The 14,637-nt window shown below is 40.8% G+C and overlaps 1 protein-coding gene across 2 annotated transcripts in view; it reads left to right on the top strand.

Moving 5' to 3' along the window:
* NUCB2 (nucleobindin 2) overlaps positions 1 to 14,637 on the top strand; it is a 51,095-nt gene that overhangs the window by 21,110 nt on the left and 15,348 nt on the right. For both annotated transcript variants that reach the window (XM_019552020.1, XM_019552021.1), the window contains exons 4-8: positions 2,343 to 2,469; positions 8,381 to 8,484; positions 10,823 to 11,008; positions 11,858 to 11,948; positions 14,309 to 14,367. In XM_019552020.1, the coding sequence (XP_019407565.1) occupies positions 2,343 to 2,469; positions 8,381 to 8,484; positions 10,823 to 11,008; positions 11,858 to 11,948; positions 14,309 to 14,367 (567 nt within the window). The remainder of the gene's footprint in view (positions 1 to 2,342; positions 2,470 to 8,380; positions 8,485 to 10,822; positions 11,009 to 11,857; positions 11,949 to 14,308; positions 14,368 to 14,637) is intronic.

Here is a 14,637-nt window from a genome sequence, read left to right as displayed (position 1 = left end):
GAACAGTCTGCCAGCAGAGGTGGTTCAAGCACCTACATTGAACACCTTCAAGAGTAAATTGGATGCTTATCTTGCTGGGATCCTATGACCCCAGCAGACTTTCTGCCCTTTGGGCAGGGGGCTGGACTCAATGATCTCCTGAGGTCCCTTCCAGCCCTAATGTCTATGAAATCTATGAAAGTGAATACAACATAGAAGAGAAACACAAAGGCTGCTTACAGACTTAAAGGAAAAAAAAAACATACCTAAACAATGCTTTAATTTAAACTTGGTGCACCCCCATGCCAAGCCCAATGCATGTCCAGAAGAGGCATCATATTAGTTGGATCTGGCTAGCCTAATGTCTGAATAGATTGGGCACTTCAGCAAAGCTTTTTTGGTACTGATTTAATCAGCTATTAGATAAGAACTGAAAAGCACCATTGGAGCACATGGTCTATGCTGACACTGTGGTCGAACTAACAAGCTGCCTCTTCCAGTAAAGCACTTTCTTTTTCTTTTTCTTTCCCCCCACCCCGTGTCTGTTGGTACCCAGAAAGTCTGACCTGTCTTGTCTGCCCTGCCTTGATGTAAAAAGAAGATGGAAAATTGCAGGAGATTGCCCGTTTAATGCCCTGATGACTAGGGTGTTATACACGACTCTGAACCTCTCCTTTACCCTGTCCCATGCCTCACAGATGGCATCCAATTCCACTATTACTCCCCCAGCCCCTTAACCGGACCACACTTGGCCTCTGGCCCAACTTGGCCTCAGGTGTCCTCAGACATGCCTGGGCCTCCTGTTCCCTGACTGAGGCCTCAACTATGGCTACTCTGGTCAGCGCATGTGCAGTCCTTTAGGCCCCATAAGACCCTACTCTGCCTCCTCACTGAGGCTGTGGGTCCTTACGTCCCTTAGGCCTCAGGTGTCCGCAGGTGTGCTTGGACCTCACTCCGTCTACAGTCCACTTAGGCCTCAGGTGTCTGTCAACATACCTAGATCCTTTCCCAGGCCCCACTCAGTGGGCTTGGGCCTCTGTGCTTTTTTATTAGTGTGTGCTTTCCTAGCCTTTCCCCTCCAGAAGTTAACCACAAGGCAGCGGGGTCTGAGACTTTCTGAGGCCCCATACTCGTCCTTCCCTGGGGAGGCACAGGTGTGGCATTTCCTGGAAGCTGCCTTGCCACAAGCAGCCCCACCACACTATCCAACCCCAGCAAGGTATAGTTTTAGGTCATTCCCCAGGACCAGGAACCTCCTTCACCCCTATAGTTCCTACCCTGTCCTCCAGGTGTTCTGGGAACAGCAACTGCAGCCAGGTATTGTTCTCCCTGCAGCAACTCCTGGCTCTAGTGCTCAGGGTCTGCTCTTATTCTCCAGCAGATAGGCCCTCCCTCCAATCAGGCAGCCTCCTGCTGGCCATGTGACTCTCCTGATTGGCTGTGCAGTTTTCTGCAGGCTGCTCTGCTGCCTGCTTGGACCCTTAAAGTGGCAGGTACCAAAGGTGCCCTGCTACATGGAGGATATGAGATTGAAATGGATTTCTTTCCTTTGCACAACTCGACTACATCAGGCCCTACTCCAAGCAGTACACTAGTGTTCTCCTTTTTTCCCAGCCTCTCACCATGATCACTTCTCTTAAGCCCTATTTCAACCCTGCATTCTAGCTGGCTACTCCAGATTGCCTCATGGACTGGCAATCAGTAGGGGATCAATGAGGGAACTTGATCTAAAGCAAAGAAACTAAGTCTGTGGAGAAGAGAGCACTACAATTAAGATCATATGGGGATTTAGGCATCTATCTTCCTTGAAATCAAAGGGAGTTAATCACCCAAGTATCTTGAGGATCTGTACCTAAGCCTCCATTCCTTCTGCATTACTTTTTGTGTCTGGTGTTGCAGCTAGTGCTTATGGCACCATATACACAGTGCAGTCCTTGGGGCTAGCATCAGTCTTTTGAATCACACTGGTAATGACTGATGGTGTGCTAACTGCTCCTCAGCTCTTACAGTTACCAGCAAGAAGGAGGAGCCTGCTGCATCATGTGCGTCTGTAGGTCCTCGTGGACCAGAAGTTGAGAAGAGCTAGTTTAGAAAATGTCAGTTTTGAAGAAATCTTTGAATACAGATATCAAGTGGTGCTTTAGGTCTTGGTTTAATTATGGTATGTGGAGCACCATAATGTTTAAAACATGTTTTTGTTCAGGGTCTTTCCTTGATTTTGTTTCCATAAGTTTGTATCCTCTCTCTCAATAATATCTGAGATGCTTTTGATGTTGATAAAGACTTTAGTATTGCCAGAGACTGCCGAGAGTAATCCTACAACTGCATGACTGTCTTACATAAATCATTTACTCTGTTAACAGAATGGAAAGCTAAGCAAAGAGCTAGATTTAGTAAGCCACCATGTCAGAACAAGACTGGATGAACTGAAAAGACAAGAGGTGGCAAGGTTAAGGATGTTAATTAAAGCTAAAATGGATTCCATTCAAGGTAAGAATACAAAGAAGAATTTACAGGTCGGATTAACTTAACATATGGGTCTATAGCAGAGAGGGGCTCTGAATCCTTCAACTGGATCTTTCTCATAACAAATCGGTATTAATAACTAAATTAAGCTGTAGCAATGAGTGGGTCCCACTTCACATTCCTTAGCTGGAATAGCACTAGAAAATGACCCACTTCTAGGAAATAATGGAGAAGAGAGAAAACATCTGTCTTACAAGTTAAAAAAGCAATTGTTGCTAGCATTTTTAGCTACAACCACTTTTCAGGCATTTCTCTCCACCAGCATAGCAGTTTCCACATCCCTCATTTAGGATTAGTAACATGACAGAATTAAATGTATCAAATTTCACTGTTTGGGCATTTTCTATGCACAAAATAGCATTTTTGAAAATGTGTAGAAGAGTTTCTTTAGGATCAAGGAGTTCAAATCTGTTAAATTTTCCTCCTCTAAATTTTCATTCTACTACCAAAGGTTAATTTTCAGGTTTATGCCAGTAAAGTAAAAATTCAGCTCAAGGGGAATTTTTTTTATTGATTTACCAGTTCTAAGTACCAGAAAACTGGTATTCGGAATGATTGCTTTCTCATCTATACTTATACCATTACTAATGCAGTTCTACAGTCTACTCAATAGGCCTTCATTTTAGGGGAAAAAATGTCTGATTTCCAGCAAATATAGTCAGTATCAGTTTGTTTGGCAAGTGGTGCTGTCTCCCTTTTTTGTCCAGTGCTGTAGGATTAAATTATAAATGGCAAAATTTAAATAAAAAAAAAAATCCAGAAACACTTGAGAACTTTTTAATAGGTTTTTTCTCAGAAAAAAAACCAAACCTAAAGATCTGGGCAGAATTGGTTTCAAAATGCTTTACTACTTTGTAAAACTAACGAGCTGTAAAAGAACAATCCTCAAAACACCCCAGCAAAGAAAAAAGATTAATCTATCTGTATGTTAGGAGCTTGATTCATTCCCTTTTCAAGTCAAGGAAAGGCTTCTACTGAGTTCAGCGGGCAAGGAATTAGTTCTTAGACTTGTGAATATTTTATAATTTGAGTACTATGGCCCCTGCTAGGGGTTAATTTAATTGTGTAATGGGATCTGAAGAATTTTATCTGAGGATCCCCCAAAACACATATCTTATCATGCCAGAAGTTTAAAGGTACAGCATGGCAGGACACGCTGTTTTGGGAATCTGGAATACAATTCTTAAAATTCCTTTGCACATCTGCTGGTGCTCAGGGAACCTGGCACTGGAGAGCAGTTCCCCACTACTGCATCCTTGAAACTTGCTGGCATATGGGGAACAGCTCAGCTGTATGCAGGCTTTAAACATGTCATGGCATGGGGACCCAGCATTGGGGAATGACTCTCTAGTGCCAGGCCCCTTGCATTTTGGTAACTTTTAAATGGGTATGTGTGCCGCTCAACACGGGGTAGGCGGCCTCTGATGCAGTGCTCCCTGCACATTGACAAGTTTGAAGTTTGCAGGGGCAGCAGCCCTGCACTAGGGAGCAGCTTCCAAATACAGACTCTCTGCATGCCCTTTAAACTAAGCAACATACCAGACATTAAAATTGTTTCAGGAAGCTTCCTTATCAGTGAGACATAGCTGATTTAATTTGGAACTTTTCAGACGTGGATTTGTAAATTTTACTGTGGATTTTTGCTGTTTTTATTGCTTGACAACTTGCCTGAATATCTGGTGTGTTACAAAAAAATTGTGTGAAACTCATTTTTAACTTGCAACAAAAGTAGCATCTGAAGAGGGCTTCTGTTTCTCTTCCCTGGTACTAAAACATTGCCAGTGAGCCTAGTCTGGAGGTGGACAATGGGTTATGGGTTACTCATGCCAGGAAAACCCCAAATTATTTTAGGAAAGGTATTAATTTTACCATCTTTTAGTTTAGTGCCTATTCCAAATGGTATCTCCAATACACTTAAGGAAGATAAAATAGGATCTTGGAGCTATTTTTCTTTCTTTGAATAAAGGTTCCTATCCAGAGAGCATAGTAACCTATCACACACATGCCTGAGAACCACAGTTCATTTTTTTTCTAATACATACATTGGGGTGTGATACTACGTTTCTAGGGCAGGCAAAGCTCTCATACAGAGCTCTAGCCAAACTAGTTAAGAGCAACTAATAACTATAGTAATGTGGCTAGTAATCCTATGTAAGCGGTGGCCAGCTGTCACTGCCTCAGAATATGAATGTTATTGTGTCTTGTACTGTATAGTTTGTACTGAAACTAAAACTATGGACAGATGTTACATTTGTAGCACTACATACATTTGTATGACTATCCCCAAAGCACTACAAAGATAGTGCAAAGTGCTACAAACATGTTCGTGTTTGAAACAGGAAATTCTCTGTAGTTGTATATTTTGTACTGCCACATGTGATGTCCATTCAGTTATAGGAGGTTGACGGTGGGGAGTTCAGGCTTTTTGTGATAGCTCACTGACAGGTTTCCTTGGTGAGGGGAGAAAAGCAGCAGCCCCCTCTCTCTCTGTCTGACTAGAGAGCATGCCATTGTGGGAACTCTGCTGTGCTCCATTTGGGGGGCTGTGTATGTACTTCCATCCCATGTAAGATGTTTTTTAGCACTACAAAGTGCTAAGGCACTTGTAGTGCTACAAATTACAGCTTGAATCATCTAAATGGAGATGAATATGTACCATATATATTTACCAGTAGAACAATGTTAGTGGTTGCAGTGTCATGAACAATGCAGATTGTGATGCCACTGATTTAAATAGGAGCTGCAAGCTTTTCTGTAAATCAAGCCACTTAGGTCTCTCATTTCAGGTACCCAAGCTTGAAAAATTTGCCCAGCATGTATAATGCTAATGGCCTTGTTTTCAGAAATGCTGCATGCCTGGTAATACTGTTGTGGCCCATGTGAGCTGTCAGCCGCTTTGAAAATTAGGCTTAAGTGTGCACTTAAGAAAATGCTTTATCATTTCTTTTCAGCATATTATCTTTAAATACTTTTTGATTGCTTAAAATTGTTGGATTCAAACCTAGAGAAAGCATATACTCCTCACTGAGATCTATGTCTTACTTTCCAGTTTAAAACTGCAGCTGGTTTGGTTTAAACCCGCCCCCCAGATAATAGTTTAATGGATTATTTGCTTTTATCCTTATTAATCAAACATAACTGAAGGGACTTATTTTTAGAAAATAAATAAACTCTCCATGAAACAGGATATTGTGCATTCAAACTCACGTGTGCACTTGCATTCCATTGTTTTAGAAATATCAAAATGTTGAGCTTGGGAAGAAGGCAAGAATTGGACATTCTATTTCACAAGGGACCACCGGTCAGCAGGTTATAATCATGTGAAAACAGTTAAAATGGAAAATATTTGTTATCATGTGCAATTACTTTGGTAAGCAGCCTTAACAGCTGCCATAAAATAAATTCCTAGTTCTGCACCTGTTAAAAAAATTCTAGAGCCATCTTAAATTGCACGAAATATGTATATTGTGCTGTTTAAATTGCCTTTATGCATTTTGCTTGTTAATAGTTTTTTCTCAGGAACCACATCTAACATCTAACATTTCAAACTTCCAATTTGATTTCAGATAGCTGCCTCTGTTTTTTTTTAAATAAATATTTGTTTTTCTTTCCTTACAAATGTAGATCAGGTGAAAACAAGGACCAAGGATTTTTCTGTTTCTGTTCAGTGCTGGGCCAGGGGTCCTGTTTTTTGTCTGGCCAGACAGTAGCATAAGATGTGAGCAGAGAGAGAGTGGGCAATGGTTAATCACTTCTTCCAGTGCCCCATATTCTGGAGTTTCTACTGGTTTAGCCCTCAAATTAATTTAGAGCAGTCTAAGGGTAATTATCCTGGCTGTTATTATTTGGGACTGTTAAAGCTTTCTTCAGGTACTTTATTTGGAGCATTATGGCTGCTTTCTACTGCCAGATAAAGAAAATAAATGAAAACACATGTTGATGTGGTATAAGGTCTTATCATAAGCGTGTTACTTACATTACTCGCTATATGAGATCTTGAGACTGAGCCTTAAACATACATACAGGCTACAACAGCATCTGTCATGTACTTCAGAATCATGGGGGGAAGAGTTCAATGGCTGGGAGAGAATAAGGAAATATTTCTCTGATTAGTTAATTTGGAAAACAACATGTCTGTAGCTATGAGAGGTTTGAATGTTAGCACTGGGACTAGATGGATTTGGTGGGCAGGCAGGCAGTCAAAGTATAGATGTGGACTTTCTGTATCTTTTGCTGTTAATAAAGCATCCATAATATGAAGGAACCACATGAACTCAGTGGAATGTGAATAACAACACTTATTATCTATATATAATATGCAAAACTGAACTACAAATACATGCCATGGCTCTAGCAGTGTCTGGTAGCTTCTGAAATGGAAGGCAGTCTGGCCCAGCTAAGTTCAAACTATTTAAAAAGACACTGCCCGATTACAGTTCCCTAAGGGATTTGCTGTATAATTTGGCCCTGTAATTTTTCAAAAGACTGTAACCATGGCAGAGGGGGTTGCAAACCTTTACACAGAGCCAGTCCCTTTGCCTTGCTCTGTCTCCATTTTCCATTTTGTCAAGTAGGGAAAATATCACTCCCCCTATTTCACAGGGGACAATATATATATTAATGATAATTGCAGTTATTGGAGTAATGTGTGTGGATCATTGTGATTCTAAAGTAATGGGGGCCATATAAGTATGATCAAATACAGAGAGCCTTTTGCCTGTAACTAACAGGAATGAGTAAAACATATTACTACATTTCTAAAAAATGTTTTACAACATATAAAGGAGGGAATTTAATTAGGCAGAAATTATGATCTCACAGTAGAGGAATGGTGGTTGGAATATGCAGTGGCCAGTGTTTGCTGGCATATGATAATAAAAACACAGTGAACAGTTTTGGGAAGAATATCTTCAGTTCACCAAAGGATGACAAGCTGAAGGAGACACTTCCCCAAAATGTTTTACTTGGATTCAGTATTTCCATTTGCCAAGACATCTAGTTGCCCAATCAAAAATTGATAGCTTTCTAGCAATCATCAGATAATACTGTAATGCATGACAAATGTATGTTGTTCAAGATAGTAATATTCAGTGGGTGTATTGTCCACAACGACAGTAGCACTTAGAAAATGCCATTAATGTTAGAAGTGCTTAATGCTGTCTTGAACCATGCATGCTTATATTATTGGAGGCAGTCTCTAGAGAAGAGAAGCAGGGAAATATTTACAGCATGATCTTTGCACACAGGGGCTGACTCCCCACTGCCTTTTACCTCATAGTCATGTGCAAATGGGATTTAAACTGTTGCCTGTCTAATTTGGTATGTTTTTACATACACTTTGGCCAGGTGTAAGTGACTTTGCAAGGTGCTAGGCAATCAGGGAATTGGGTTCTGAGTGCCTCTTCAGCAGGATGATGAGAGTCATCTTGACAGAAACTCCCCTCATGTCTAATCAGGTGCCCTGTTAATATGTTGGTTTATGCAGATTAGAAATAGCATGCCATTTATGCACCTTTTGTAGCACTTAAAATGTTTGTAATAGCTGCTAGCTAAAATGCAAGCTTTAATTTCTACATGTTGAAATTACAGTGTAAAATGTAACCTTCCAGCATGGTGGGAGGAGAATGCAAATTGCAAGGGTCCACTGAAGCTTGCGGATCTTTGTCAAGCAGTACTATTCTGTAAGCATTGCTATTTTACCTAATGCCTATTCACCAAGTGCCTGTTCAGTCCCTGGGGAGCCTTCAGATATTTGCAAGCAACATGTTCATGTATGAAAATGTTTAATGTCCAGATTGCTATCCTTCAAACTTATTTGATGTGGTTTGTATTTAAAATTAATGTGCTCAAATATATTTTCACCTTTTTCTTTCAGACACTGGCATAGACCATCAAGCGCTTCTTAAACAGTTTGAACATCTCAACCATCAGAATCCTGACACGTTCGAACCTAAAGATTTAGATATGTTGATCAAAGCAGTGAGTATTAAATATAAAATATTGTAGATGTCCACTTGTTGTTGATTGTTTCTCTCTGCAGTGAAAAGCAAATCCGTTCACTTTATATAAACCAATCTTATTCTGAATGCCACGCAGCTTTTATTCTCAAAGGAATGTTGTTAGTTCTTTTATGTACCAGAAACTTCTGTGCCATTGGCATGCACTAGCCTTAAGAGACCACTTTTTTTTTTTTCAGGCAACATCTTGTAGGGTTCTCATTCACATGCTGGTGTCAACAGCTTTGGTAGTAAAATTTGACTTTTCAAGGGCACTTATAGTTAGTGAAATTTTGCTAGATGCTCATTATGCCTGTAATATGTTTTCAGTCTTGATTTTTACTCCCAAATAATTTTTTGCTTGCCACATAATGCCTTTAATGTAAGCTAATAACTACTCCTGTGAAGGTGATCAGGTGAATTCCTGGACCTATCTTATGTAGCAGAGGCTGCAACATCTCACCGCAGTAGTATTTCAAAGAACTTGTGGTACAAGTTGCTTCCACTGAGGATCATTGTGCATTTGGTCTGGTAGAGAGTTCATATCAACCATGAGCATGGTTCTTGTTCAGTTGACATCTTATCAGAGAGAAACAATTTAGCAGAGTGCAGCATGGCTTTTTCCAACAGTTGCAAAATTATGCCTCCCACAGAAAACAATTTAAACCTCAGATTCACAGCACACAGAACTGCACAGCTGAGATTAGAGTCTGATTGAATGTATTATTCCAAAGACTGTGGTGATTTATGTTTGTTTTAATTAGCTCTCCTTAATTTACTCTGGAGAGATTGTTTTTTTTAAAGCTTCTTGCCATTTATGAGCACAATTTTAGATATATATTTAGGTGAACAGGGAGAAAGGAGCAAGTCTTTAAACTGTTCCATTTTTTATGTTTGTGTTTTTTTAATCAGCTGAAATAGTGACACAATTTACCAAATATTTCAGGAGGACACTTTCCTCTAGATTTGTTTTAAAAACGTGGGCCATTTAGATAGGAAATAAGTGAACAAACAGTATCAGGCAGAGATGACCATGTTCTAGAAGAGAGAACATTAAAATGGTATACATCCCTTAAGACCTAAAAATCCCAAATGGAAAACTACCCACCTCCAAAACTCTTCTTACAGTAAGCATACCTCCAATAACTAGTCAGTAAAGTCAAGTAATTCACGTGATAATACATGCTAGCTTACACAGTTCCATATGATTATGGTTTACCTTTGGGCAGTGATTGTCAACCAGGGTGCCATTAAATCGTTTTATCAGTGCTATAGGGTGTTGCACAATATTAGCTCCACATGCTGCAGGGGGGGCTGCTTGGCATGCCTTACTACATGTCTAGCCAGCAGGCAGTCCCCATTCTGAGGCACCCTGTGCCCCAGCCAGCCAGGGAGCAGTACATGGAGACACTAGGCTGCCTGCTCCCCCATCTCCATGCGCTGTGGAGCCCCTGTGCTGAGGCACCCTGTGTCCCAGTCAGTTGCTCCCTGGCTGGCTGGGGTGCAGCAGAGGCCTGGTGTTGAGACATGCAGAGACAGGAAAGGAGCCAGCCCAGGGCTGCCTGCTCCCCTGTCTCAAGGCACACTCTGCCCCAGCCAGCCTGGGAATTTCTGGTTGGGGTGCAGAGTGCCTCAGCGCAGGGGCTTTGCAGCACAGAGACAGGGGAGCAAGCAGCCCTGGGCTGCCTGCTCCCCCATCTCCACAGTGGTCCTGGCACACAGCACTTTGGCGTGCTTTGCACCACTTTTTCTCAGGGTTTTTTTTTGCTACTGGGAAATCCCAGTAGCAAATTTTGCCCCAGCACTGCAGATTAGCTGCATGGGGCACAGTTTAGCATGCAATGTGTGTGGTTTGTGGCGCCACAAACTGCATGTGCCTGCGTGTCTGGATGCTACCAGTGATTTCAAATAGGAATCCATTTTGTCAAAAACATTCTAAGTTCTTTGTAGCAGGAGAATCAGTCTGTTATTGGGATAATTATTTGAGGAGTGTATGCTACGATTTACAATTATGTTAATAGTATTATCAGCATAGGAGATGCTGAACTTGAATTAATTGATTGTTAGCTCATGTATAAGAGGGGACATCTTAATACTTCCTCTTACACTACTGTATGGACAAGAAAGACAAAACCTAAGATGCTAGATTCTGTGAAAGTGACTGGTTTTGTTAAAACAGGTAGAATGGGAAGAGTGAGGATCCCAGGATGTTAAATGTATGTTTGGCAGATCAACGGGAACATGACCAGCCTCACTCGTATTTCTAAGCATATTAGTTTTAAGCAAGATGGTCTCTTCAGCATAAGTGTTTCTCTTTGTAGGCTACAAGTGACCTGGAAAACTATGACAAGACACGCCATGAGGAATTTAAGAAATATGAGATGATGAAAGAACATGAGAGGAGAGAATATTTGAAAACGCTGAATGAAGAGAAGAGACGGGAGGAGGAATCCAAATACGAGGAGCAGAAGAAAAAACATGGAGACCACCCTAAAATTAATCATCCTGTAGGGACAGAGTCTTGTACAATTCTCTTAAATACTTTGCATACTGATAAACAAATGCTTATAATGAGAGAGGCATGGATAACACCTTGGTCATCCTCAGTGCTCATCTGATTCTGCATGCCTCAACACCAGGGCTCTGCTGCACCCCAGCCAGCCAGGGAGCAACTGACTGGGACACAGGGTGCCTCATCATTGGGGCTCCACACTGCAGTCAGTCTTACTGTTGACTTTCTTTCTTTTTTTTGGTTGTCCCTACATTTTGGACCCACTCTGAAGCCTACTGATGTTAGTGGGAGCCTTTTCCCATTTGAGTAGATGCAGAGAGAGATCAATGTCAAGTGCATTGCAGAATCTTATTCTACCTACCTGTTATCTTTACTGTTTTTGATATGTAATTATGTTATATATAAGCAAAATGCTAGTTCATAAAGAAGGCAGAAGTAATTCAGGAGGAAACCAGGAAGGCACTTGAAGCTTTGAGGATTATTCATTCCATCCTTGCTTACAGCAGTCTTCCCTCCAGGCAAGGAAGGTTGATTGCAGTTCCTTTGAGATGCAGCTTTTACATGAATCTGTGGAGTTGTGCAGAATGATGCCTCTAAGTCTGAGCATGCTACTTCTATGACACTCTTAACCCCTTTATCTTCTGGAAATATAAATTGTGAACCACAGCTGGTGGACATCAACGGGAAAAGACTCTCATTAACATCACTAGGCTTTGGATTGGTTCAAAAGGTTGGGGCAACTGAAAAAAACCCCAAAAAACAAAAAAGAGAAAATTTAAGTCCAGGTCACTGTAATGATGTGATCACTTTTTGAGCTATTTTTCTTTTTGTATTCTGTTGACAGGGTAGCAAAGACCAACTGAAAGAGGTATGGGAGGAAGCAGATGGGCTAGATCCTAATGACTTTGACCCAAAGACCTTTTTCAAGTTACATGGTAAGAGCAATTATATATGATTTAAAGATACAAGTGACTCCTGCATTCTCTTCTGCTGAGAATGTTTCTTCAGAAAGTTTGTTATCATATGCTATGAAGAAATGTTATCATACAAGCTGTTTGAATGAGTCTACAAATATGGAGAGGATTAAACAACCTGTTTTATTATTTCCAAATTGCTCACGCAAGAGCACTTCAGTATGAAATCATAAGGAGCTTCATAGGGCAGGGGTTGGCAATCTATGTTCTATGGTGGTGTTTCTCAACCCATGGTACACATACCTCCGGGGGTACGCGGGTGCTGCATTTTGGTCTTTTCCTGCTTGGGCTGGAAGTTCTGGGCACCACCCCTCTCGCCGTGTCCAGTGCACCGGGGTTTTTACTCCCCAGTGTCAGGGTGCCAGGAGATGGGGAGGGAGGCCTTGCACAGGCTGCTTTGACCTGGGCTGCAGTGGAAAAAGTGGGACTCGGCTTGTGGCAGTGAAGTCGCAAGTGCCACGGTGGGACTTCTGGTTTTGCTTTTGCCATGTCAGTTGGCAGGGGGTATGTAAGGTACCAAAGGTTGAGAACCACTGAAGTCTATGGGACGAATCTGGACCATGGAGCCCTCGGATCTGGCCTGCAGATGTGGTGCTTTGGCAATTGGTTGGGGCTTTGGCTGCAGGTGCTTTCCTCATGCCACTGTGGGCAAAAGCACTGGCAATGGGTGGGTCTTAGTACCCATGGACCTGTCTTTGATCTAAGGTGGGTCATTCCAGCCTGCGGCTGGAAAACATTACCTAACACTGTCATAGGATATTTGTATGACTGGGTCACTAAACTGTCAAATGGGATAACGTTCACAATGTTAGTTCTTCATACATTTATGCTCCACTGGTAAAAGCACAACACTTGCATGTGGCAAGTGGGACAGTGCAGTTATGGAAAGGGGCTGTCCTTTTTTGCCGTCTTAGCAAAAAATGACCCCCTTAGGATGAACAAAAGAAGGTTGTGGGAATGAACATGCAGATTCACCCTCTCATTCCAGACCAGTATCCATAGTGCTAGTCTCCTCATTGCTTCAATAATGGCAGTGGAGATATCAAGCTCCTTAAGACTGTAATTCTTTGAAAGAAAATAAAATCAAATATGGTTGCTTCTAATATTTCTAGTTAGTCTGCAGCCAGCAATTGAAACCGTGGGACAGAGGTATAAACTTTCTCAGTCATCCTAGTAAGGCATTCAGTTTTAAACATAATTACAAACTCTTACTTCTCAACCTGGTTAAATGCTTCACCACTGAAGAGCTGCATACAAAAATGACATTTGCTCTGTGCAGCTGGCTAGGCCCAGCAATAAGCTGGCAGTTTGTTTTAAGTGACAAGTTGAACAGTAAATGGAGGAAACTGGTTTTTACTCGCTCAGCCCACGTAAGGGAAAACAATGCATAAATTGCAGGAAATGTCAACTCACAACTCAAGTAAAGTACTGAATGTTATGGTTTATCATTATGTTTGAATTTGTTGTGTAATTTAGTCACAATGCTTCATGATAAATGTATAAAAATAGTAGATTTATTTTTTCTTTTCTTTTTCTAGAGATCTAGATAGATACTTCCTGGAGAGCTGAATAACCTCTTTCATAGCAGTTTCACAGAAACATAAATAACCACCTTTTGCCATTGAAAGTTATATATTAAAAACTTTGATGCAGCTAGCCTAAATTACAGTATACGCATTTATTTAAAGTAGACTAGGCATTTTCTCTTAAGCTCAGAAGTACATTTCAAATATTCATATTAAAAATGGATAGTCATGTAATTTGAATCATGATTCCACAGTTACCAAATATTTCAGGTATTTCCATTTTTGTATTTATCAGCCAAACCATTCAGCAGTGAATCTGCCCTGAAGCAGGTTTACAGAATTCTGAAGATGTGGAAATTTGCTTAGAGAAATTTCCATATAGTTGGCCAATTTTTTCCTACAAATTTTTGTTGGCCCTGAATATATTTGCAAATCTTGGCTAAATTCTGATACCTTACTTATGTTTAGCAGCTTTTTTGCACAGTCCCATTGTGACCTTTACTCATGCCTTTAGTTTTCATATTCGAGAGGTAGAGGAATCTCTGCAGACTTATCTTATCAAAATTGAATATTCAAGTAACCAGAAATGGCAGTTCCCACCAATCAAGGCCTGATTTAATGTTAAGTCGTATAATTTCCATGTCAGATCCTGTATCCAGCATTTTATTAGATACAGAGTTTAAGCCAGTCTAGGTTATATATAGGCAACTATTTATTTGACCCAGTGAAAACTGTTGCATTCACAATTTTTCTGTATTCATTAAAGTTGTATTTTCAACTACTATACCTTTATAGATGTCAATAATGATGGCTTCCTGGATGAGCAAGAATTAGAAGCCCTGTTTACTAAAGAGGTAAAAAAAAAAAAAGTCAGAACATTTCAATTCATTCAGTAGATTGATTCTTCTCCATTTTAAGTGGATACTGGTTTTGTTTTGACTTAACTACAAATAAAGTCACACATCAAACTCCAAGCATCCTCAACATTCATTAGAGGCAGGTCCTGTCAGACCAACCTGGTGGCCTTCTATGACCAGGTCACCAAATCCTTAGACGCAGGGGTAGCAGTGGACATAGTCTTTCTGGACTTTCGGAAGACCTTCGACACTGTCTCTCACCCCGTT

Source organism: Crocodylus porosus, unplaced genomic scaffold, assembly GCF_001723895.1.
Source record: "Crocodylus porosus isolate Cpor-Errol unplaced genomic scaffold, CroPor_comp1, whole genome shotgun sequence".
In the NCBI taxonomy this organism is placed as follows: Eukaryota; Metazoa; Chordata; order Crocodylia; family Crocodylidae; genus Crocodylus; species Crocodylus porosus.
This window is presented reverse-complemented; position numbering and strand designations above follow the sequence as displayed.